The 27,131-nt window shown below is 40.1% G+C and overlaps 1 protein-coding gene across 1 annotated transcript in view; it reads left to right on the plus strand.

Annotated features, from left to right (window-relative positions):
* Nucleotides 1–27,131, plus strand: part of LOC109931109 (protein unc-13 homolog A) — a 342,784-nt gene that overhangs the window by 21,862 nt on the left and 293,791 nt on the right. Inside the window, exons 4-5 of the mRNA XM_048613913.1 lie at nucleotides 20,436–20,553; nucleotides 26,567–26,690. Of these exons, the coding sequence (XP_048469870.1) occupies nucleotides 20,436–20,553; nucleotides 26,567–26,690 (242 nt within the window). The remainder of the gene's footprint in view (nucleotides 1–20,435; nucleotides 20,554–26,566; nucleotides 26,691–27,131) is intronic.

Here is a 27,131-nt window from a genome sequence, read left to right on the forward strand (position 1 = left end):
GAACGAGCTGCCAGAGGAGGTGATGGAGCACGGAAACAGATCCTTTGGTCTAACTTGTCTGCGCCGACCAAATATCCTAAACTGATCTAGCCCCATTTGCCAGCGTTTGGCCTATATTCCTCTAAACCCTTCCTGTTCATGTATCCATCCAGATGCCTTTTTAAAATGTTATAATTGTACATGCTTCCATCACCTCCTCTGGCAGCTCATTCCATACACTCACCACTTTCTGCGTGAAAATTGCCCCTTCAGTCCCTTTTAAGTCTTTTCCCTGTCATGTTTAACCTATGCCCTTCGTTTTGGACTGTCCTACATTGGGAAAAAGATCTTGGCTATTCACTTTATCGATGCTCTCCTTGATTTAATAAACCTCTATAAGTTCACCCCTCTACTTCTGATGCTCCCGGAAGAAATGCCCAGCTTATTTAGCTTCTCCCTGTATCTCAAATCCAGCAACATCCTTGTCAATCTTTTCTGAACCCTTTCAAGTTTAACAACATCTTCCCTACTGCAGGGAGATCAGAATTGAACGCAGTATTCTAAAAGTGACCTCACCATTGTCCTGCTCAGCTGCAACATGACATCTCAACTCCTAAAATCAGTTGTCTGAGCAATGAAGGCAAGCATGCCAAATGCTGCCTTCACCACTCTGTCTACCTGCAAATCCACTTTCAAGGAATTGTGCACCTGCATTCCAAGGTCTGCTTGTTTGGCAACCCTCCCCAGGGCCTTACCATTAACTGTACAAGTTCTGCCCTGGTTTGCCTTGCCAAAATGCAACACATCACATTTATCTAAAATAACTTCCATCTGCCATTCTTTGGTCAATCAGCCCATCTGATGAAGGTCCAGTTATACTCTGAGATAACCTTCTTCACTGTCATCTGTTTTGATATCATCTGCAAACTTACGAACCATACCTCCTATATTCACATCCAAATAAATGATCAAAAGCAGTGGACCCAGCTCTGATCCTTTTGGTACACCGTTGGTCACAGGCCTCTAGTCTGAAAAACAACACTATACAATAACCCTCTCTTTCCTATTTTCAAGCTAATTTTGTACCTAAATGGCTAGCTCCCCCTAGATTCCATGTGATCTAACTTTGCTAACTCACCTACCATGCAGAACTTTGTTGAACACCTTGCTGAAGCCCATACAGACAATGAGGAAGGCAGATCAGTAGACAATCTTCTTTGTCACCTCTTTGAAAAACCCAAGTTAGTGAGATACTATTCCCCATACACAAAGCCGTATTGACTATCCCTAATCAGGCATTGCCTCTCCAAATGCATGTAAATCCTGTCCCTCAGAATCCCCTCTAACAACTTACCCACCATTGACATCAGGCATCCTGGTCTGTTGATAAAACAAATATCTCAGCAAGGGGCCCAGTAATCTCTTCCCTAGCTTCCCACAAAGTTCTGGGATATGCTGGATCAGGTCCCAGGGATTTATGTACCTTTTATGCATTTTAAGACCTCCTGTTCTGTAATATGGACACTTTTGAAGACCTATGAGATTTTGTGTGTCAAAGCCCATGAGCTACTACTGATGAGCATACTCATTGGCACCCCTTGTCACTGACAATACTGGAAAGGTTAACTGTTCAAAGTGTTGTGCTTGACATGCAAGAAGAGTGTATGATGTTTATTATTAATGAATGCCAGTATGAGGTTTACAAAGTACAGTTTGCAAATTCAGATTACAGTAGCAAAATTGAGTACATTAATATAAATAATAGAAGCGCTCTTCTCTTCAGTGATGATTTAATCCACTTTATCTATATTGTCATTCTGGATTCGAGTCATTCTTCCTTACATACTCTTTCATCTCTTTCTTTTATTGGAATCTTATTACTTTTACCTAAAAAGTAATTAATTAAGGTATCCATAATCTCTTATGATTTGACTTTCCTTCCCAGATTAGTTGTATACATCCGTTTATGATTATTAGGCTAAAATGCAAGTTAACTGTTCTCATTATAATAGAAGAGAGAGGAAAGCATTTGTGCACTAATATTAGCAGCTGCCATATCAACCCACTGAGAATGAACTGTGGAAGTGTAATCTTGACAGTAGTTTGGTGCATTATGTTTGTAATTGTGCTTTCCAAAACTAATCTCACTGACTAGTACCCTTTGCATGACCATGTATCTTTGTTTGATTCAAACACTATATTTATCCAATTTTTCCTTAAACATTAATAGTCAATGCCTTTAACTTCTGCAGTATCAAAACAACATTCCGTGTTGCAGTAATCCACTGTTAAGAAATTTCTGTTAATCCCTTTATGATTCAGTTAGAGATGATTTTACATTGGTAGTCCTTGGTCATTGATTTGCCAACAACTGGAAGTAGCCTTTTTATTTAGTTCACATTATTGGAACCTGCCATAATTTTGGAAGCTTCTATTCAATTTCCTCTTGGCCTATTCTTCTACTTCCATGGAAATGCTCCAAGTATTTCATGTCTATCCTCATAACTATAGACTTCCATTTTTGGCGTTGTTCTGGTAAATCTGTGTTGACTGGACTATGTGCCTTTAATATCATCACTATAATTGGTTTCCTTACGTGGACATGTTTTATTCTAACTAGAGCTTTCTTCAAATTTACAATTATTTCTACATCCTTATCTAACTTGTCGGGCACAATTTTTAAAAAAATTCTTGAGTTATTTTATTTCCTTTCAGGGTCTACTTTTTGGTTTTCAGGGCTCCTTTTTCATTCACACTAACTCTCCCTTATTAGATGATGCAGGCATGTAGTGGCATTAGCTGTTTGTATTTGTGTTGATGATTGGGGTATTTGATCTTGTACAGAAGCAGAATTAGAAGAATTCATCAATATGCTTACTTATCAATTCTCCGTTAAATTTAAAGCCATAATACCATGACAGTATTGATTTCTTAGACATGACATTATATATTGTCAGATAACCACAGGCATAATTTAGCAACAAACATTTTCTTTTTTCATTTTTGTTCATGGGGATATGAATGTCATTGGCTAAGGTAGCTTTTATGTCCCATCCCTAATATTCCAGAAGACAGCTAAGAGTCAACCACATTGCTGTGGGTCTGGAGTCACATTTAGGATGGCAGGTTTACTTCCATAAAGGATATTAATGAACCAGATGGGTTTATGACAATTGGCAGTGGTCACATGGTCCTATTAGACCTGCTCTTTCTTTTTTTTGTTGAATTAAAATGTCACTATCTGCTATAGTCTGATTTGAACATGTGCCTAGATCATTGGCCTAGGGATCTGGATTGGTGGTCTATGACATTACCACTACACCATCATCTACATGTTAAAATAACTGACATATTCCTACACAACTAAAAGCTATCACCTGAAGCACATCTTTTATGTTGATAAAGACACAGTTAATAAGTTTCTATTGTGTATTCACAGTACCCTTTCTCTCCCAAATTTCTGGTGATCTCTTTTTAGCAGCAGCACTGAAGACTTGTGCATGAGATGTTGCTGTGACCCTGGCCAATTTTCCAGTGCAGGAACATCACTAGCACCTCCATGATAATGTGAAGAGTTGTCCACAAAAAGCAGGACATATCCAACCCAACCAATTACTGATCTGATCTTCAGAGTGATGGAAAGAGTCATCAACAATGCTGTCAAGCACTGAACACTGATGGTCAGTTCAGCTTCTACCAGGGCCACTCACCTCCTGAACTCATTGCAGCTTTTGTCCAAACATGGACAAAAGAGTTGAACTCCACAGGTGAGGAGAGTGACTGACTGCCATTTATTTCTATTTTATATCTAAAAGATGGTGACTGTTGTCTGGCTACCATGTTCCTGAATATTCTGAAGGATTTTTAGGACTCGCAAAGGTAGACAATACTGGCCATTTTTATGGTCTTATTCCTGCATTTGCATTTAGAGGTGACCCCAAGGCAGCATTTAACCGAGCATCGTATTAAGCAGCCCTAACAAAAATGGAGACAGTGGGAATCGGGGGACAAAACTCTCCCTGTTGATTGAAGTCATTCCTAGCACAAGGTAGATGGTTTGTGGTTTTTGGAGTTCAATGATCTCAACCATTGTACATCACTGCAGGAGTTCCACAGCGTAGATATTTTCTAGTCAACCTATTCAGATACATTATTTCACACCTCTGGTGCAAGTGAGATTTCAACCCAGGCCTCCTGACTGAGATTTACTGACACTACTACTACTTCACAGCAGCCTCTAAGTTCCACAGACTACCCATGTAGAATTTCCTAATCAACCTGTTTGGAGAGGTATTACGAACCTCCAGAGCAGGTGGGGCGTGAGCCCAGGCCTCCTCGCTCAGAGATAAGGACACTATCACTGATTATTTTCTAGTCAACCTGTTCAGAGATGGTTATTACACACCTGTAATCAACCTGTTTGCTGAGGGCATTACAAACTTCCAGAGCAGGTGGAACTTGAACCCAGATCTCTGGTTCAGAGGCAGAGACACTACCACTGTGCCACAAAGACCCAATTCAGAGTGCTGTACTAGGCCTGACCACTTTCAGCTGCTTCATTAATGACTTTCCAAGCATTCTATGGAAGATGATTGACTGTGAGTTAACACCGTGTGGAGCTGGAGGAACACAGCAGGTCAGGCAGCATCAGAAGAACAGGAATGTCGACATTTCAGGTGGGACCCTTCTTCAGAAGAACCCTTTTTCAGGGTTTGGGACTACCACATGATATGGATTTAGTGTTTTTGCAGATGACACCAAAATTGCTTTTGCATTTGGGGATGATATCAAGGCAGCATTTGACCAAGCATAGTATCAAGAACCCCTAACAAAAATGGAGACAGTGGGAATCAGGTGCAAAACTCTCCCGTTAATTGAAGTCATTCCTAGCACAAAGTAGTGGACAGTGAAGAAAGTTATCTCAGAGTTCAATGGGGCCTTGATCAGATGGGATGATCGGCTGGCAGGTGGAGTTTAATTTATGTAAATGTGAGTTGCTGCATTTTTGGTAAGGGCAGGACTTGTGCACTTAATGGCAGGGTCCTGGGGAGTCTTGCCAAACAGAGACCTTAGAGTATTGTGCCTAGTTCCTTGAAGGTGGAGTCACAGGTGGACAGGATAGTAACGAAGGTGTTTGGTAAGCTTGTCTTTATTGGTCAGTGCATTGAGTACAGTATTTGGAATGTCATGTTGCAGCTGTACAGGACGTTGGTGAGGCTGCTTTTGGAATACTGCATTCAATTCTGGTCTCGATGCTATAGGAAAGATGTTGTTGTTAAACTTGAAGGGGTGCAGAAAAGATTTATAAGGATGTCGCCAGATTTGGAGGGTTTGACTATAGGGTGAGGCTGAATAGCCTGGGGCTATTTTCCCTGGAGCGTCAAAGGCTGAGGGGTGACCTTCTGGAGCTTCTAAAAATCATAAGAGGCATAGATTGGGTGAATGGCCAAAGTCTTTTAAAAGGGCAGGGGCGTCTAAAACTAGAGGGCATAGGTTTAATGTGAGAGGGGAAAAGATATAAAAGGTACCTGAGGGGAAAATTTTTCAGAGGGTGGTGCATGCATGGAATGAGCTGTCAGAGGAAGTGGTGGAGTCTGGCATCTGGATGGGTACGTGAATAGGAAGTGTTTAGAGAGATATGGGCCAAATGCTGGCAAATGGGACTAGATTAATTTAGGGTATCTGGTCGGCATAGATGAGTTGGACCAAAAAGCCTGTTTCCGTGCTGTACAACTCTATGACACTATATTCTCCCCTTCACAGGAATGCAGCTATTTACATCGTCGCCACGTAACGACTTCACAGAACTGCCCAAAACAATGTAAAACTTAAATAAAAATCTCTCCTTTCAAAGTATGGGTGTCATTAAGTGTACAAAAAAACATTCAGTGCACAAATTTCTAACAAAAACCTTTAAGGAACAAGTTCTACCTTGCTAGGTCATAAAATAGTAAAGTAAACAAGGCTGCTAAAGTGGTTATTGCAAACTGTTTTAAAAGAAATCAATATGGCTACAGAAATACTTAAGTTAATAATTTAAAACACCAGAAAGTCTATATATTACTAACTCAGAATTCAAAACCCAAACTCAAAATAAGTGATGTTAAAATATGCATAATAAATCAGACAGTTCATATCATCATATGTTGGAGGTCACGACTGGTCCTGTGCTTCTAGATACATGCATTCTTTATCCATTCCTATGGATACTCCTAATGCAACAGCCACAGAAACAATAGCTTCTGTGTCCAGATTCATTGGGGATGGTTGCAATGAGCCTCTGTGGTCAATATCAGAAATGAAACATAATAATGTGATCGATTAGCAGTCACAGCACACAAACGACATTTAAACAGCATACTTAAAACATTTGGACATGGAAGCCTGTGATTGTGAGGGCAATGGGATGCCTGTACTTAGACTCTTCACATTGTTGATCTGATTCAGATGTATGCTGCTTGAACCATTTCACACACTTACAATAGGAGAACATAGTAAAATAATGAGATCTCCTCTGACCCCAAACCCCAACTCCATGTTACTCAAGATAGACATTATTGCATGTAAGATAACAGTATGGGCATTTTATAAACCAACGTGTGAAGTGAAGTGAATGGCTCCTGGACCTTCTGGAGGCTATAGAGTGTTGGTAAGTGATTGTAAATTGTGAGGCTAAGATGAAATTTTACAGCTCACTTGACATAATTTATGCTTCATAGACATTGCTAGAATTAATTTGTAATGTTGAACAAAATTGCTAAGATTGCTTGTGGCTAGGATTTTTAGTCAAGACAGTTGGTCAATGTATAAAGTTTGCATGTAATATGATGTGACAATGTCTTTAATCTGTATTGTGAGAGTGTCTGTTTATTAGTTCAACCCTTTGGTGGACTTCGTGTTGCTCTCTCTCAATTTAAAAAAAAATACACTGCCCATTCCACCTGTAGTGGCCACCATTATGCAGTTATGATTTGAATGAGAATGGAAAGCAACAGAGTAGCACTTCCTGCAGTGAATTGCATACTCACCCTGTCAACCTAGGTGACCTTCCTAAACCTTCTTGGGTGGAAAATACTGACAGTCATTGTCCATGAAGCATGCCCTGAGATGTTGGGGAATGCTGTCCAAGATGGAGTGGAGTATGTGGTGAGCCACAGCTGCCACTTACCCACTCAGACTTTCATTTCAGGAATTGATGCTGTTTAGTTTCTCTCTACCGTCTGCATACAAATGAAGTCAGATTAGCAATCATGAGATAGCAATGCATCATCACATCCTAGTCAGATTCTCATCTCATAAAGCCATGGGTGGAAAAGAGTGATGAAATTCTGTCTATTTGCCTGGATGACTGTGGCACCAACAAATGCTCAGGAGGCTTGATGTCATTCAGGACAAAACAGCCAACTTGATTGGCACTCCATCTGCCATCTGCAACATTCAGTTCCTTCAGCACTGATGCACAGTGACAGAGTGTATACCATCTACAAGATGCACTGCAGTAACTCATTATCACTCCTCCGACTATGTTTTTCAAATCCACAACCTCTATGCTGTAAGTGCAGCAGATGCATGGGAACGCACCTGCAAGTTACCCTTCAGATCATTTTGATTTGGAATTTTATTGCTGTTCCTTCATTGTTACCGGGTCAAAATTTTGAAACTCCTTTCTTAAGAGCTGTGTGGTTGTCCTTGCACCCCAAGGACAATTACTGCTCAAGAGGCAGCTGATTACCGTCTTCTCCAGGGCAATTAAGGATGGTCAATAATTTCCGTACAATCATGCAATTTATTTTTTGATCTAAATTGGTGTTTATTGAATAAATTTAAATCCCTTTTAAGATACCTAATGAGAAATGAAAGTAGTGTTTCGAGTATTTGATCATATTCTTCTTGTTACAATCATCTAGCGTCATATAATCATCGCCTATTATTGACTTTGATTTCAGCTAATTTTCATTAAGAAACTATTGTTTTCAAACAGGTACCTCCAAATATTATTCTGTATCCTATATTTTCAGTTCCACCTTCCTCTATTACATTGTTTAAAAGATTTTGGCTGTTCTTAATTATGTTGATTTATGTACGTAGCTTTCACTGCCCTTCATCATGGCATGCATGCACAGTATTTGGCTCCCAATACCTGTTGCAATGAGGATGAAATATTCTTGTTTTTTCCAATTAGGGAAGCATCTGTTCATACTCTGGATAGTCATATCACTCCATGTAGAGGGAATGTGTTCGCAGTCATTTATATAGTTAATGCAAGTTGCAAATTAATTGAGTTGAGGGTTTGCTTCAGAAATAATCCATCGTGCACATTTTTAAACTCATTTGTGGCATGTGGGTGTTGCTGACTGGCCAGCATTTGTTGCCTGGCCCTAATTGGCCTTGAGAAGGTGGTGGTGAGCTACCTTCTTAAGCCACTGCAGTCCAAATGCTGTAAGTTAACCCACAATGCCCTGTAGGGAGATAATTCCAGGATTTTGGCCCAGTAAGAGTGAAGGAACGGTGATTATATTGCCAAGTCAGGATGGTGTGTGGCTTAGAGAGGAACTTGAAGGAGGTGGTGTCCTCATGTCTGCTGCCCTAGTCCTTCTAGAAGGAAGTGGTCGTGGGTTTGAAAGATGCTGTCTGAGGATCTTTGGTGATTTATTTCTGGGAGTGCCTTTTGTAGATGGTACACACTGCTGCTACTGAACGTTGGTCATGGATGGACTGGATGCTTGTGGATGTGGTGCCAATCAACTGGGTGCTTTGTCCTGGAAGATGGCGAGCTTTGAGTGTTGTTGAAGCTGCACACATCCAGGCAAGTGGGGAGTATTCCATCACACTTCTGAGTTGTGCCTTGTAGATGGTGGACAGGCTTTGAGGAGTCAGGAGATGAGTTACTCGCTGCAGTATTCCTAGCCTGTGACCTGCTCTTCTAGCCACTGTTTATGTGGTGAGTCTAGTTGAGTTACTGGTCAATGATAAGCCCCCAGGATGTTGATAGTGGGGAATTCAATGATGATAACACAACTGAATGTCATGGGTCAACAGGTTGGATTGTCTGTTATAGGTGATGGTCATAGCCTGACATTTGTGTGATGCGAATGTTGCTTGCCGCAACAGTTCAAACCCGCATATTGTCGAGATCTTGTTGCATTTGAACATGGACTGCTTCAGTATCAGGGGAGTTGCAATGGTCATAAATGTTATGCAATCAGTGAACATCCCCACTTCTGACCTTATGATGGAGGGAAGGTCATTAATGAAGCAGCTGAAGATAGTTGGGCCTGGGATACTACCCTGAGAAACTCCTGCAGATATGTCCTGGAGCTGAGATGACTGACCTCCAACGACCACGACCATCTTCCTATGCGTCAGGTATCACTCCAACCATTGGAGACTCCTCCTCCTCCTCCTCCTCCTCCTCCACCTCCACCTCCCCCTCAATTCGTCCCACCTGATACCCATTAATTCCAATTTTGCCAGGGTTCCTTGATGTCAAGGGCTGTCACTCTCGCCTCTCCTCTGGAATTTAGCCCTTTGCAGCCTTGGTTCAAACATGGACAAAAAACAATGAGGTCAAGAGCTGGTGGAACTGGTGGAACCCAAACTGGGCATCGCTGAGCAGATGCTACTTAATAGCACTGTTGATGACACCTTCCATCACTTTACTGATGATCAAGAATAGACTGATGGGGTGGTAATTGGCAAGATTGGATTTGTCTTGCTTTTTATGTACAGGACATATGTAGGCAATTTTCTACATTGTTGGCTAGATGCCAGTGCTGTAACTATACTGGAACAGCTTGGCTAGGAGCGCAGTAAGCTCTGGAGCACAAGTCTTCAGAATTGTTGCCGGAATGTTGTCAGGATGTGTAGCCTTTGCAGTATCTAGTGCCTCCAATCATTTCTTGATATCACGTGGAATGAATCGAATTATCTGAAGATTGGTATCTGTAATGTTGGGGAACGTTGGAGGAGGCAGAGATGGATCAATCACTCAGCACTTCTGGCTATGGAGTTATCGAGTACCGATTCATCAGCTGTGGGAGGACGATAGGTGGTAATCAGCAGATGGTTTCTTTGCCCTTTTATGCTGATAAATGTTCACCTGCTAAGTGAATAATAAAGTTAAAGTAATCTTGTCTTCAAAATCCTGTTGAAATTTTATTTTCAGTTACTGATGTTTGTTTCATATTTAACAGCTCCTGTACAGATAAAATAGGGTATCCTTCGTCATCCAGCACTTTCCAGGAGTAGAGAAACTATGCCATATTCTTCGCAGCCTTCAACATATCATCAATGACAATGAGTGCCTCACCAAGATCTTCCCTACACCTTCATTTCTCATCTTCAAATAACCACAAAACCTTAAACAGACCATCGTTCGCAGCAAACTACCCAACTTTCAGGACAACATCAACCACAACACCATTTAACCCTGTCATGGGAACCTCTGCAAGACCTATCAAATCATTGACATGGCCACTACCATCACACATGGGAACACCACCCACCATGTGCATGGCAGATACTCATGTCACCCGGCCAACATTGCCTATCTCTTACACTGTAGGCAAGGATGCCCCGAGGCATGGTATATTGGCGAAACCATGCAGCTGTTATGACAATGAATAAATGGACACTGTGCAACACTCTCCAGACATTTGGCCTCAAATCCTTGGGTACATATCCTCCAAGGCGGACTTCGGGATACACAACAATGCAGAGTCGGGATCTTGGGTTCATGTTACACTACAGGTGACCCAACCACACTATACACTCTCTCATGCACACAAACACACACACATTCTCACACAAACTCTCACACGCTCTCACACTTGCGCGCTCTCTCAAGAGCACTCACTCTCTGTCTGTCTGTCTCAGCCCCCTCGGACAACCACACGCATATAAATCTATGGGGTGAATTTGCAATTGCAGATACATTCTACTTTGTTTAAAAAGCACACAATTTTTAGAGTGTCAATGTGACATTTTATAAATTCCTACTTTGGAAATAAAACAAGTCTGACTCCAAGTTGATACACAGCCAGATTCTAAACAAGACCTCACCTAAAATGCATTGTTTGACCTGAGATATCACCTTTGGTATACTGAGGGAACTGATAAAACCTTTAGTTATCTTGGGGCAGTGACTTGAACGCAATTCTGGAATTTGCATATTAATCTTTTCTAACTGATTAAAGATTTAACAGTCATCTTAGGTTTGTTCAACACCGCATCAACTCTATGACCCTTTGATCTTTTGCTTATAAATTCTGTGACCGATGCCACCTCTCCCACTGACCCCTGAAGAAGGAGTGAGACTCTGAAAGCTTGTGTCTGCAGATAAATCTGTTCGACTATAACCTGGTGTCGTGTGATTTTTGAATTTGTCCGCCCCAGTCCAACACCAGCACCTCCACATCATAGCTAAAATACTGTGGCAGTAAGCAGGATATTCATCCTTACTAATAATTAATTCCTTCTAGTTATTGATCAAGAATCTGAGTTGCTGTTTGAAAGTTGGTAAAGTTTTACGCAGTGGAGATAATGTGTCCTTGTAGAATGACTAAATGAATTGGGTTCAAATTATTTTGAACAAATTATGAATTACTAAATTGATAAATTATTTAATACACATCAGTAAAGAATTATATTTGTCTTGAACTGATGCTTGAAGGGGTCAACAATCCCAGGGAGTAATGAAGGTTATAACACAAATCTTAACAAGGGTGTTTGGCAAAGAATAGCTCAGTCTTGGATCAAACCAAAGACTAATCAATCAGAAGGCAACAGCTTGAAATGTACACTACCATGACATCATTCACAGAAGGAAGGATCACCTTGGTTTGAAGCTCCTTGATATTCTGGATCAGAATCCATATGTGATTTTCCTTTATTTTTAATTCACTTAGCTATTCACCATCACAGTTTGATTTCAACTTTTTGAACTACAATGCTAAAATAGATTGAGCAAAACTTTTACTTATAGAATAAATCACTTTAATATTAAATATCTATAAAAGTAGTAGCTTAAATTCAACTTGTGCCCTTGAATGGTTGCATTGATTTGTGCATGATGTATCCAGTTCCGATTGCCTAGTCATAGGAAGGATTTTATTAAACTGGAGAGGGTTCAGAAGAGATTTACAAGGATGTTGCTGGATGTTTGTCTTATAAAGAGAGTCTGGATAGTCTGGGACTTAATTTCACTGGAGTGTAGGAGGTTGAAGGGCAACTCTGTAGAAGTTTATAAAATAATGAATGGTGTAGATAGAGTTAATGGTAGGTGTCTTTTCCCTAGGCTGGGGGCTAGAAACATAGGAACATAGAAGATAGGAGGCCATTCGGCCCTTTGGCCCTTCGAGCCTACTCCACCATTCTCAATAACTCCATAGCCAAATCCTGCTTTCTCCCCATAACCTTTGATCTCATTCATCCCAAGTGCTATATCTAGTCATCTCTTCAATACATTCAATGTTTTGGCATCAACTACTTCCTGTGGTAATGAATTCCACAGGCTCACCACTCTTTGGGTGAAGAAATGTCTCATCATCTCCATCTTAAATCGGCTACCCCATATCCTCATACTGTGACCTCTGGTTCTGGACACACCCACCATCGGGAACATCCTCTCTGCATCTACCCTGTCCAGACCTGTTAGAATTTCATAAGTCTGTCTGAGATCCCCCCTCCTTCAGCTGAATTTTAGCGAAGATGATCCCAACCTAGTCAATCTCTCCTCACGTGACTAGGGGGCACATTTTTAAGATGAGAGGAGAAAGATTTCAAAAAGACATGAGGGGCGAATTTTTACCCAGGGAGTGGTTTGCATGTGGAATAAACTTCCTGTAGAAGTGGTGGATGTGGGTACAATTACAATGTTTAAAAGACATTTGGGATAAGTACATGAATAGGAAAGGTTTGGAAGGATATGGGCCAGGAGCAGGCGGTTGGGACAAGTTTAGTTTAGGATTATGTTTGACATGGTCTAGTTGTACTGAAGGATCTGTTTCTGTGCTTTGTGACTCTATGACTGTATGATGGATGATGGCTTTTGTGAAGAAATAATATCTTTGTGATTGTCGGAAAGGACACGTTTCTTTATGAAATTTATCTGCATTAGGTTTTGGCTCATTGTTTTCCTCACTGTAGAGTTTACTTTAGATAATTGGCCTTTGTTAGTTTCATTGTTGCTTCACATTTACTCATCCTGACATAAGCTGTATGTATTATGATTTTCAATTCGCCTTTGGTACAGTTCTGCAAAGTAGACTCAGACTAAGACCAGACAACCTAAGGACAATTACCAGAATGGATAGCAAGCTGGCAACAAGGCAGAAATAGAATGTTGAGGTTAAAAGTAGTTACGTAAACAAGCTAAAGATGCAAAGTGATGTTCGACAAGGATTGATGCAGGGGAACACAGCTGCTTGCCATTTATGTTAAGGCTTGGGACTCTGAAATCAGAGGTAGACATTCAGAATTTGTGGTTGATAGAAGATACACGGCTGTAACTCACCAAGGCTTCTCCAATAGCACCTTCCGAATTTGTGACATGTACCACCTCGAAGAGCAATGACAGCAGATGCATAGGAGCACCACCTCCTGCAATTCTTCTCCGAGTCTCTCACAGTGCTGATTTAGAACAAACTACCATTCCTTCACTATCACTGGCTCGAAATCCTGACATTCCATTCCTAACAGCACTATGGTATCCTAGTGTCCTATGGATTGCAGCAGTTCGAGAAGGTGGCTCACCACCACCTTCTACAGGGCAATTAGGAATAGGCTGACCTAACCAGTGACACGCCCATCCTATCAATTAATAAAAGAAAATGAGGTTCTAGTAATTAGAGAGGAGAACTTTGGCAAAATACAGCAAGTCAGACATGCAGAATGGGCATGAAATTAGTAAATGAGCATCCATATTACTAAGTTGGTACATTTTGGTTGTAAATGTAGGTAAGTCACAATCTTGGAAAATGGTTCAAATGGCACCCTTTCTTTGTGTTTATTTTGCCCTTTTACTAGAATAACAAGTGGAGAAGATTTGTGGTGCCAGTGCACTTTATGAATACATATTATAGCATTTGCCAGTCAAGCTTTGCTTAGAACATTTACTCAATCAGACCTTCAAATTTTGTCCTGGCTGCAAAGATTCCTTAGTTGTGTATACATGTGAATGTAAGATTAGGCTTTGGTTTAGTCTTGTGATTGAAGTTTTTGGTTTCCATGAAATAGTTAAAAGTTCTTGTGATTTACCGGTTTGATTTGGTAATGTTCAATTTTGAGTAATACCAGTGATTTAATTGCGCTGAATTGAAAAATGCATAAAATTTGTCTCTCTACTTGTTTCCATTGGCCATATTGGGAAATGGGTAGCCAGGTTGTCTGACGTTTGGTAAGGAATAGTGAAATAACAGGGTGAAAACAAGTTGGCACCATTGTTTTGAAACAAATGCTTCCTTTCTGGGGTTTTGCACACAATTCAATTGGTTTTATTCACAATGAAACTTGTGTTGTTGTCAGTTGTCAATGACCGGATTTGTGAGAAACAAACTGCAAAGATATCAGGCACTTCTCGTAAGTTGGAGAGATATTTAGATTTGGAAAGGGGAAAATGCGTATCGACCTGGGGAAAGAAAACACAATGTATATTTCCTTGTATGCCAACTGCTCAAAAAGATATTGTGTACGAACATGGTGGTAAACATATAGATAAATAACAGATGATGCAAACCATAATCTGGTGTCAGGAATCAAGCCTAATGTATACAATGTTCTATTTATTACAGATGAAAAATCAATGTGCTAGAATTCTTGCCAATTGAAGTTTGTAAGAATGTTTAAAAGAACAATCTTTTCGTTCAAATTTTGACAGTACAAATGATTAGGAGAATCGATGAAATATTTGGGCTTGAATCTTTACTCCCAGGCCTGGAGTGCAGTGTCAGAAAGAATTCTAGTTTGGCAAACCTGGCAAGGAAATTTCCTTGAAAAGGCGAGTTTTGCCTCAATGGTGCAGGTATTACTGTGAGTCGGGTTTGCTGTCCCTGGAATGACTGGTGCAGAGAGGGCCAGTGGGGAAGTCCTGTGTTAATTGAATAAAATTAAATTCTAAGTGTCTATTCATGAATTCATTATGTTTTTAAAATAAAGTCACCCATGTTTTGCTTCTTCCAACTTGTTTAATTAGTAAGAAATACAATTTTTAATAACAGCCAGTCCTTGTTGCTGACCCTTCTGCTCCCCTCTCCTCATGAAACCCCTCCCACCATTACTTAACTGTGATTTGGGTTAAAAACCAAAAGAACTGCGGATGCTGTAAATCAGGAACAAAAACAAAGTTGTTGGAAAAGCTCAGCAGGTCTGGCAGCATCTGTGGAGGAGAAAACAGAGTTAACGTTTCAGGTCCGGTGACCCTTCCTCAGAACTGATGGTAGCTGGGAAAACATCAGTTTATATGCAGAGGAATTATGTGATTTGGGTTGTCCCTCAGTCCTGGGTCTTTGCTAGGTGGTGTTTTGGCAGGAGCCACTGCCCTTCCAGATCCCTGATTGGCCAATAGCTCCTGTATCAACAAATCCTTTTATGTCAATCTGTATGACATGAAGCCCACATACAGTGTAGTTTCCTAGTTGTTCCTGTCCTTAGGTCTTAGATGAAAGAACGCAGGAGAGGCTGGACGAGCCGTTATCTCTGGATGAGCTGACCAAGGCTCTTGAGTCCTTAAAAAAGAATAAAACTCCCAGAAGTGACAGCTTACCAGCCAAGTTGTACTCTGCTCTTTGGGACTTGATTGGCCAGGACTGGCTGGAGGTGTACAACAGTAATCTTCTGTCAGGTACCATATGCAAATCCTTGATGAAAGGTACCGCCACCCCCATGTACAAGCGGAAGGAGGAGAGGGAGGAAATTAGGCCAATTTCATTGCTGAATGCAGACTACAAAATCTTGTTTAAGGTCATTGCCGACCGGGTCAGGTCTGTTCTGGGATCACTAATTTACCCTGACCAATCCAGTGCTGTACCTGGCAGGATGATCTTTGAGAGCCTTGTGCTCCTCAGGGATTCAGTATGATCGCCTACGTGCAGGACAGGTAGGGTAGATGCCTGCCTCATCAGCCTGGACCAGGACAAGATCTTTGACAGGATATCACATGTACATGTAGATTGTGCTTTCCGAAATGGGCTTTGGGGAGGGAATTCGCAACTGGATCTGACTGCTCGTCGTTAGTACAGTCTCAATCAATAGGTAGGAATTAGAAAGCTTCCCAATCAGATCTGGAGACAGGCAGGGCTGTCCACTCTCTCCTGCCTTTGTTGTGTGTTGTATAGACTCAACAAAAGCTTCTATTAGGAGGGATGTGAGCCTGAAAGGAGTGACTATACCAGGCAGTGGAGGCCTGCAGGTCAAAGTGTCCTTGCATATGGGCAGGTGTCATTGTTTCCTGCTTGGATCTGCTATCAGTGCGCAAAAGGCATGAGCATCTGCGGCCAATTCGAACTGGCCTCGGGAGCCAAGGTAAATCAAAACAAGAGTGAGGCCATGTTCTTTGGGAAGTGGGCTGATAAATCCTTTATCTCCTTCACCGTCAGGACAGATTCCCTGAAAGATGCTGGAAATATGGTTTGGAGGGCTGGGGCATGTGCAAAATCTTGGGAGGAGTGTATTGCCATGGTGAAGCAGAAACTGGTCTTTTGGGAGCTAAGGTCCCTCTCCTTTGAGGGTAACAACCTGGTCCTCTTGTGTGAGGTACTCTCTGTTGTTGTACATGGTCTGGCCCATTCCCTGAAACTATGCTGTTGCAGTCACCTGAGCCATCTCCCACTTCATCTGGCGGTCTAAGATGGACCATGACTGCAGGGAGTCCATGTACAAAACTCTGGATAAGTGGGTGAAGAATGTACCCAATGTTGCCCTCATCCTGATGGCCACCTTTGTGTGTGGCTGCATCAAGCTGTGCATAGACTATCAGTAGAAAAACACCAAGTGTCACTACTTACTGAGTTTCTACCTGTCCCCAGATGAGACTGGCCTTGTTGTCGCAGAATGTTCCAAGTAGTTGGACCTTCCCATACCACTTGTCCTTTGTGGAGAAATTTGCAAAGAAAAACACCTTTTGACCACAAGTCCATCAGGAAGTGGTCAGCACTTAGCGTCCTCGAGACCCTGCAGGAAGAGGGTGGATCTTGTTGCGTGGCTCCCTCAGCAGACTGTCAAAGTCATTTGGCAGAATGACTCATCAGAACTTTCCAATAAGCCCCAAGACATCACTTGGCAGGTGGTGAGAAGGGTACCAAGATCTTTCATGTATGCCTGGTCAGTCTGCACCACCACGTGGAGACTACCACATGTCATCTTTTGAAATGTGCCTTTGCAAAAGAAGTCTGAAGAGAGATGCACTGATTTTTGTGGAGATTTGTCCCGAGCAACTCAGTGATGCAGGAGTCTGTGCTCTACGGTCTGTTCCCTGGGTCACGCACTGAAGCAAACATCAGCTGCACTGGGGGGCTATCAACTCTGTGAAAGACGCTGTTTAGTCTGCCCGAAACCTGTTAGCCTTCCAGAGCAAGTGTTGCAAACTGACACATTCCAGGTCCAGATCTATGTGCTTTGGAATGCACTAAAGCTTGGGGCAGCTGTCTCCAAGACACAGTGGGGAAAGACCACTGTCTGAGGTCCTTATGCTGAAGTTAAATGGGGTCCATTTAGTCATCGGACCCTCCTAGTGCCACAAATGCATGTAAATATTGTCTTATGTGTAAGAGATGTCATTTTGGATTGTTTGGATAGAGTCAAACTCCAATGTTTGTTTCCTTGATATGTTACTGTACAGAACCAAACTGCATTTGACTATGTAATTATATAAAGATATTTTTATGAGCAAAGTGTATTTTGAAATAAAAAAAATGGCCAATAGCTTCTGGTAGGCAGAATTCCTATCATCAGGGGTTATTGATCTAAGAAAAGACCTGCCAGTGACTACTCGTGGTTGAATGGTGCTTATCACTGGCAGGCCCACCCAGAAGAGGCAACATGAATCTCTCAGTCTTTCCAGTCAACTCTTCCACAAAATCCAACCCACATATAAATTCAATACTTTGTTGCCAAGGAGAAAACCTTTACTTTAAATGTGAGTTTTTAAGATACTGAAACTGTTACCACAGGGCAACTGAGAATATTGATATTCTTACAAATTTTAGTGAGGTAAATAGGAAACAACTGTGAGGTGTGAGGATACCGGTGGGAGAAACGTTTGTAGTTCTGTTGAATGTACCTACATTTGAAGTAGCTAACAATACAGGATAATTCAGTGAAAGGTGAACAGTTGGGCTAATTTTGGGTTGTTCTTGCAAAACACCAACACAGATGCAATTGGCTAAATGAACAGCTTCTGTGTTGCAAAATTTTGTAGTCCATTAGTTATATCTCATTTCCTTGGTAATTAATGTATTGTGCATATTTTTATGTTAGTGGTAAAATAGACTATTAGTTTTGAACTTCCATCATTTAATTTTAATAACTAGGACCTCTTGTGGATTGGAAACAAGAACCGCTCATTTAAAGTGGCCACAGTCATTATCTGACCATGTTGAGCCAAGTTCATATGAAACCATCAATAAGCAAGATCCAGTCTGAAGTAAAATTAATATGCTATCAGAATGACTGAAACCAATCACTCAGATCTGTATTTCCTATCTGATTTCTGGAAGTTCCACATATATGTATGGAAGACCTGTCTGTAGATTATCCTTTTTGTGGGGGGGTGGGTGGAGCGGTTAAAAATGAGACTAGATACTGAAATCCATACATGAAATGTATCTCGGGCAACAGCTTTTGAGATGAGGAGAGAAAAATGATTTAGCAGACCTAGCTGTCTCTCTCTCCTCCCCCATAGCGAGAGATGCAAGCCAGCATACCTGGTTTTGGGTTAAACCGAACACCTCCGTGTCTCTAAGGACTTCTTAAACTGCATATTCTGATCTTCCTTTTTGTACCAGATGCGCTCTCTATTTTTAAACATTATACCTGAGTATGTGATAAAACAGTATGGAGCTTAAGGAATACAGTAGGCCAGGCAGCATCTGCAGTTCTTGCTATTTATGCCAGAGTGTGTTTGATTCTGAATTTTATTTTTCTTTGGTTTAGTAAGTGCTCTTTCTTTCGCTTAAGAAAACCTTGTAATGGTGATTTATTTTTGAACTAGCAAGCTAAATTTTAATTTGTGTGTTATAGCTGTGTGCTAAACGTAATCATCACTTTTATTGTGACTCCACTTCGGCTTTGTCCAGGCTTTTTTTACGAAGAAAAATTGGATACAGAGGTGTCAAGTGGTCTGCTCAAAGCCAATAAACAGCTTGTGAGCCCTTGGGTTTATTTTTAATGTTGGAACAATAGAAGGTTTATAAAATCATGAGGGCGTGCCATAGGGTGAATATTCAGGTCCAAAACTAGAGAGCATGGGTTTAAGGTGAGAAGGGAAAGATTTAACAGGGACCTAAGGGACAACTTTTTCACACAGAGGGTGGTGCATGCATGGAATGAACTGCCAGAGGAAATTGTAGAGGCTGGTATAATTACAACATTTAAAAGGCATCTGATTGGGTATATGAATAGAAAAGGTTAAAGAGATATGGGCCAAAAGTTGGCAAATGGGACTAGATTAATTTAGGATATCTGGACGGCATGGATGAGTTGGACAGGAGGATCTGTTTCCAAGCTGTACATCTCTATGACTCTGTAAGCAACCTGAATGGGTAGGGTCAAGCTCCCATAGAATCAGGATTTTTGGTTTCAGCATCCAGCTGTTGCTGGAGTCTTGAAGCTGGATGTGGAAGTTCTTACTCCTCTCTCTCTTACTAGAATTGCATGTCAGAAAATTTATTTTATATAGAATTTGTCTTCACCAAGGGTGTGTTTATGGGATGTTACTATATTGGAACAGTTAATTCATAGTAGTTAATATTTTGTTAAGCATGTTGATAGAGTTACAGTTAAGCCAATTGTTTTCGTTTATTCTGTCTGCATTTTAACAGCCGTGTAAAAATAAGGTATGTTTTGCTTGAAGTCGAGTTGTTTGACCAATCAAATTGTATGTGGAATGCAACACCGTACACTTACCTTTTAAAATAAGAAAATATTAGGGTCTGAGCTACCTTCTTAATATATTTTGAGGGGATTTGGTCTTGTCCATAACATTATAGCCAACTGAAGGTGACAAAAAGAGGGGAGATGATTCACTTATCCTCATCTGATGGTACTAATATTTATCAAATGATCAAGTTATTATACATGGTAAAGGAACTAAATGTGTTATATATCTCTAATTCTCTAAGCTTTGTTACTACGACTTATCAGGCCAGCTCTCTGTTAGGATTTTATTCAACATTCTTATTTTTACAATGTATATGTACATTTTTCAGTGGTTGCAAGTGACCGCTTTATTTGTTACTGCTTAGTGAAATCAACCGTTTGGACCTTGGTTTAACTGTGGAAGTGTGGAACAAAGGATTGATCTGGGACACAATGGTCGGTACTGTGTGGATTCCTTTACGAAACATACGACAGTCAAATGAGGTAACAGTGAATTTGCAACTAATATTTCATTTTTGAATGGTGTATTTTGATGATTTGCCAAGATGGGATATTAAAAATACAATTTTGATACTAAAGTTGCAATGTTGAGCATTATGGCTTCAGATCGCTTTGGATGGAGGCTTTGAAGAAAGTAGTCTAACTCCTTTTTGTTCCAGACATCTGACTGACTCTATAATTTCTTACCATATGTCAAGTGAAATTGATTTGGGCTTATTTTATAGTTGTAGTGTAATTGCAAACATTAGCTTCCAAAGCAGTCAATAACTAAAGTACAAATCTATTAATCTAAAAATACACTCTAGCAATTACTGAATCAAAGGAACTTAATGATGGCAATGGTGTTTTGTACTCCAATGGTTGGTGATATTTTAAATACATTGAGTGAGATTGTCCAATTTCATTCACCTGCTAACCATTTTGTTTTCATTTAACAAGTTATAGTGTCTTTTTTGGGAATTTACCATAATCGTATGCTTTATATGTGCTTCATGATATAGGCGTGGTATGGCTGTACTCTAGAACGTATCTTATTTTACATTCATTCAGTGTATCTTCTGGGGGATATTGAAAAGCAATGTTCTCTTCTATTGTGCCAGGTGTCTAAGTAGTATTGAAATTTAAAAATTATTCAGTTGAATTCTACTATCGCTGAAACTTTCTCTGCTAAAGTTTATTGATTAATTCTTAAAATTATTGCATAATAGAGGTGATGGAGTATTGTTTCATTGTCAGCATGTATTGTTACCAAATATGGGGTATTCTTATTTAAACATTAGTGACTGGCACAAGCATGTTAATTTTGTAGTGTTTGTAATTTTGTTCATGATTAGTCATGATAGGGTTTTCTTTATATTTTGCACTAGGCTTGTAGCATTGGAAGGTGAGTTTAGGCTGACTAGATCTTCATGACATGGATACAATGTAGTGATTGGTCTATTGGTGACATTTTTATTTGTGATTTTTATGACAACATGCTTGTAATTTGCTTTCTCTTGTGATGGTATTGCTGAGCTATGTTCTTAAACCATTGAATTTTGTGTGGTGAAGAGAATCCTATCGTGCCTTTAGAAGGGAATTTGAGGATTTTTGACCCAGTGGTGTTGGAGAAACAGCGACGTTTTTCCAAATCAGGGTAGTAATAAACTTAAGGTTGTTGTGTTCTCATATATCTACTGCCCAATCTTTGTGGCTGATCCAGTTAGATCAGTGATGACCTGCTGGATGTTGTTAGGGGATTCAATTACAGTAATGAAGATGAGTCGAGGGGAGTTGATTAGATGATCCGTTGTTATTATCTGGCATTTGAGTGACACAGATATTAGTTGCCACCTATCAGACCAACCCTGAATGTCTTGCTGCATGACATAGACTGCTTCATGATCTGGGAGATAGCAAAAACTGCAGATGTGGAGTCAGAGTCAATACAGTGTGGAGCTGGAGGAAACAGCAGGTCAGGCAGCATCAGAGGAGTAGGAAAGTCAACGTTTTGAGTTTACACCCTATATCAGGAGAGTGTAAACCTGAAACGTCGACTTTTCTACTTCTCTGATGCTGCCTGACCTGCTGTGTCCCTCCAACTCCACACTGCTTCATGATCTGAGTTGCAGCAAATGGAACAAAACACCATTAGCAGTGAACATTCCGATTGAATTGTGTCCTGCCATTTTGTTTGGACAGTTTTTCATTTTTCAGATAGGTACTTGTGTTTTAGGACTTGAATACTGAGTCTTAAGCAGTGGCCAATTCTGGTGTTCAATCAACAGCTTATATTTATCTGGCACCATTGTAAGTAATGAGCATTGTAAGATACTTAGCAGGAGCATTATAAAATATGACATAAAATAAGAAGACAGTAGATCAGATCCCAAAAGCTTGTTCAAAAAGGATCAGCTATAAGAAGCTTCTTAAAAGAGGAAAATAAATGGAGTGGCAGAGATGTAGGGAGGAAATTACAGAGCTTGAGGCTTAGGCATCTGAAGGTACATGGAACAATTGTGGAGCAAATATGACTGGTGCTGCACAAGATGCCAGAATTAGAAGAATGTGGATGTCTTGGAGGACTATAGGTTAGAGAAGGGGAGGGCTAGGCCATTAAAGGATCTTGAAATAATGAACGAATATTTTAAAATCGACATTGCTTAAGCAGGAACCAATGAAGGTTGGCAAGCACATGCTAGAATGATACATGTTGCAAGTTGAGATGCAGGCAAGAGTGTTTTGAAGATTAAGATTAGAGAGTAGAATTTGGGCAGCTAGTTGGCATGTATTGTAAGAGTTGGGAACAGAAGTAATGAAGAAGGATGAGGGTTTCAGTAACAGACTGTATATTGTCAGTGCCCACAGCCTTTGCTAAAGAGATAAAGGGGTGGAGGGGTGATTGCAGCAACATGGATTTAAAGCCCAAGATCAGCCATGATCTGGTAGAGCAGGTTGATGGGACATGTAGTCAATTCCTCCTATTTCTTGCAGTCTTAGCTTATTGCTATATCTAGCACATTTGGCCATTTATTACATGGCCAGAATCAGACAGTCTTCTTTTAAATAAATTAGAAAAGTTTAAGCTATAATGAATAAGTTTAAGTTGCAAAGAGTAAGTTGTAAAAGGAGAAGGATTGTGATATACTTGAATAAATTACAATTGAGAGGGAGAAGTTTTTGCAAGCTTAAAATTAGATAATTGCCCAGGCCCAGAAGAGATGGGAGACAAGGCAGGAGATAGCAGGGGCAGTCACATTAATTTTCAAATCTGCTCTGGACACATGAGGGGTGCTAGGGAACTGGAGAACGGCTAATACGGTAACATTATTCAAGAAAGGTGATCGGAATAAACCCGAGAACTATAGGCCAGTGAGTCTAACAACAATAGTAGGGAAACTATTGCCGGGGGGTTGGGGGTTGGGGTCGGGGGTGGGGTGGTGGCGGGGGCGGCAGTAAAGAATTGAGGAAGAGGATAATTTCCACTTGGAAAGGCAAGGACTAATCAAGACTAGTCATGCATGGCTTTGTCAGGGGCGATCATGTCTAATAGCTTTGACTGAGTTTTTTTTTGGGAGTTGTGATCAGATGGGTAGCACAGTGGATGTAGTCGGCATGGACTTCAGGAAAGCTTTGGACAAAGTCTCACATGGAGTTTGGCCAAGAAGGCCAGAACCCATGGGATCCAGGGCAATTTAGCAAATTGTATCCAAAATTGGCTGAGTGGTAGGAAGCAGAGAGTGATGACACAAGTCTTTTCTTAACTGGAAGGCTGTGTCTAGTGGCATATCTCAAGGTTGGGTCCCTTTATGTTTGTGGTCTGCATTAATGATCTAGACATGAATGTAGGAGATTTAATTAGTACTTTTGCAGAAAATTGGTGATATGGTAAATAGTGAGGAGGAAAGCCTTAGACAATATAGACAGGCTGGTAAGATAATCAAGTAATGGCAAATGAAATTTGATTTAGAAAAGTGAGAGATAAAGCATTTTGGAAGGACCGACAAGGCAAGGGAGTACACAATGACTGGTAGGATCTTATTTAGTACTGAGGATCAGAAGGATATTAGGGTGCATGTCCGCAGATCCTTGACAACAGGGCAAACGAATAAGGTAGTTGAGAAGACTGGGATACTTGCTTTTATTAGTGGAGGCATCAAATACAAGAGCAGGGAAATTATGATGGAGCCGTATAACACATTTACTAGGCCAACTAGAGTATTGAGTGCAGTTCTAGTCATCAAACTATAGGAAGACTGTGCTTGCACTAGGCAGTGTGCAGAGGAGATCTGCCAGGATGTTGCCTTCAGGTATGAAGAGAGACTAGGGAGGTGAAGGCTGTTTTCCTTTGAGCAGAGAAGGCTTGGGGTGGTGGGGGTGGGGGGAGGAGTGGCGTGAACCTGATTGAGGTGTACAAAATTGAGGAGCACAGATAAAGTAGGTAGAAGAAGCTTTTCCCCTCAGTAGAAGGATTCAATAATTAGGGAGCAAAGATTTAAGATAAAGGGCTGGAGGTTTGTCAGGGATTTGAAGAAAATCTTTTTCACACAGAAGGGTGGTGGCCATCTGGAACTTACTACCTGAAAGGGTGTAGAGGCAGAAACTATCACAATATTTATGAAGTACTTAGGCGATCACTTGAAGTGCCAAAGCATACAAGGCTGTGGACCAAGTGCTAGAAAATGGGATTAGAGTAGATAGGTTTTTGATGACTGGCCTAGACATGATGGGCCTCTTTCCATGCTGTAAAACTCTGACTCTAAAATAGATTGACTCAGCAAATCCAATTATTCAGTAACAGAATTTTGATTTTTTAAAAAATATAAATGTATTTAATTTTCTTTGGAAATTTTCACTTTAAATTTGCATTGTTGAGGATGGATGTGCAGTTTGTCAAATTTTGCCTAAATAATCCTAATTTGTTAACTAAAAATAACATAAATTAATTAATTTTCCTCACCTTCATAAAAGCTGATGTTCCTGTTAATACTAGCTTTTGCTTTCGAGAAGCTGTTTAATGTTTGGGCTGTACATATGGATAAAGCTATAAAAGTTTTTGATTTTATTGAAATCTTTTAGTTGAATATGTTCAACATGAGGTAACCAGAATGGCAAGGGGCTTGAGATGTGTGAACATCACAGGTAAATTGGCTACAAGGCCTATTTCTGTGCTGCTTTTACTGTATAGTAAAAATCTTAAAACAATCTTAAACTATTTCTACAATTTATTTTTCAAGAATATATAAAAGATTTGAATTTTTGTAATATGCTTGGAAATTATTATTACTTATGATTGTGATACCAAGCCACTGCACTGTCAATAGTTGAGCAGTTCATCAAAGTTCCTTTAGTTTTGATCATTTGCAATTGGTAAACACTTGGTTCGTTAAACTCCAGGCACCTTAATGGAGACCTGAAACCTCATGACTATTGAACCTTGCACACCAGTACAGGGTAATATCATAGCGTGATAGTGAAGAGATATCACAGCAGCTTTCACGATAGTAGCATAAGGGTTCAGAAAGTAGGATGGAATTGGGAAAGGAGTCCAGGGAAGGGGAGGATGACTGTGGTCAGAAAAGTTGTGGCCAGTGGCTGGGGTAGGGTTACTGGAGTCTTAATTTTTTTTGAGGAGGGTGTTGCTGAGACCAAATTAGGAAGGAGTGAAATTTGGGATTGGGAGAAGCATCCTTGCTCTTTATGGCCATTATTCTTTCTCCAAACCAGTATCTAGCTGTTTACTTTGTTCAGATTTACTTTCTGTTATAATATTTGGATATTCATTTCTTTTATTAAACACTACTTGTGTGCAGAACCACTTGAAATCGGATGGCTTTGCCTTTCACTAATTTGAATTATCTTAATATCACCATTTGATTTGATGTCGTTTCTGGATTTATCTTTTTCAATGTCATGTACTAATATACAGATCTGTATTATGTCCCTTGTCAGTTACCATTATCTGAAGGCTGAAAAGTCCAATTTACTCTTGTCTTTTCTCATTGCTCTCTCTCTTATCCTAATAATTATTCTTTTTGTAGTGCTTTCAGGACTGGTATAACTCTCTTGTATTTAGTGTCTAGACCAATTTTTTTTAGAAAAATGAACAACTACATTTGTTTTTGATAAATTTATGCACAATAAAATCGATATTTTAAAGCCATACATTTTGAGTTAATGATAAACAGTTTACATAGAGAGGCGATGACCTGGTATTTGTGATTAGGTTGAATTGTTCTTTCATTAGATCTGCATTATTTCAAAGGTTGAATGCGCACTTAGCTGCTTGTATTTTTTTCTATGTTGTATCAATGTTCTTGCTTATGAACAATATAAGTGGATGCTACTGACTCAACCGTCTATAATCAATAAAAGAGGCACATCCTTCCTTCCTCAATACACTTGGTACTTGCAAACATGTATGTTGGATTCATTCAAAACTAAACTATATCTTCCTTTTCTGTCTTTGTTCATCTTCCTCTATTTCAATCACTTTCTTTCCTCTTTCTCTTTGAAGGAGGGACCTGGTGAATGGCTGACTCTTGACTCAGAGGTTATAATGACAGATAATGAAATCTGTGGAACAAAAGACCCAACATTTCACAGGATTTTGTTGGACACTCGATTTGAGTTACCACTTGGTAGGTTTTGACTGAGCTTTGGGTTATTTTTTTTCTTCTAGTTTCGTTAGGATCCATTTCTCATTTATCAGTGTTCACATGACTACAAACAGTGGTGTTTGTGTATTAAAGCTATATTAGAAATTTTGCAAACTTCGCCTTTTGATTGTTTTGGAGTGCGTATTATTTGAAATTATGAAACTTATTTGTAGTTCTCACTATGACTTTCATCCTTTCACTGTCTGTTCAAAGCATTTAATAACTTTACTGAATGAATCAAATTCTTTCTTTCACTGTTACTTTGCATTTGTTTGTTTCTTTTAAAATCTCGTACCTATGTACCTTCCTTCTTTGGAAAAATATTTCCATGGCCAAATTGGCACCAAAGCAGAGCAACGATAGCATAATGTATTGGTTTTAAATAATTATATTTGGTTATGATTAAAGATGAAAATATTCTGT

This window comes from Rhincodon typus, chromosome 29 (genome assembly GCF_021869965.1).
Source record: "Rhincodon typus isolate 14 chromosome 29, sRhiTyp1.1, whole genome shotgun sequence".
NCBI lineage: Eukaryota > Metazoa > Chordata > Chondrichthyes > Orectolobiformes > Rhincodontidae > Rhincodon > Rhincodon typus.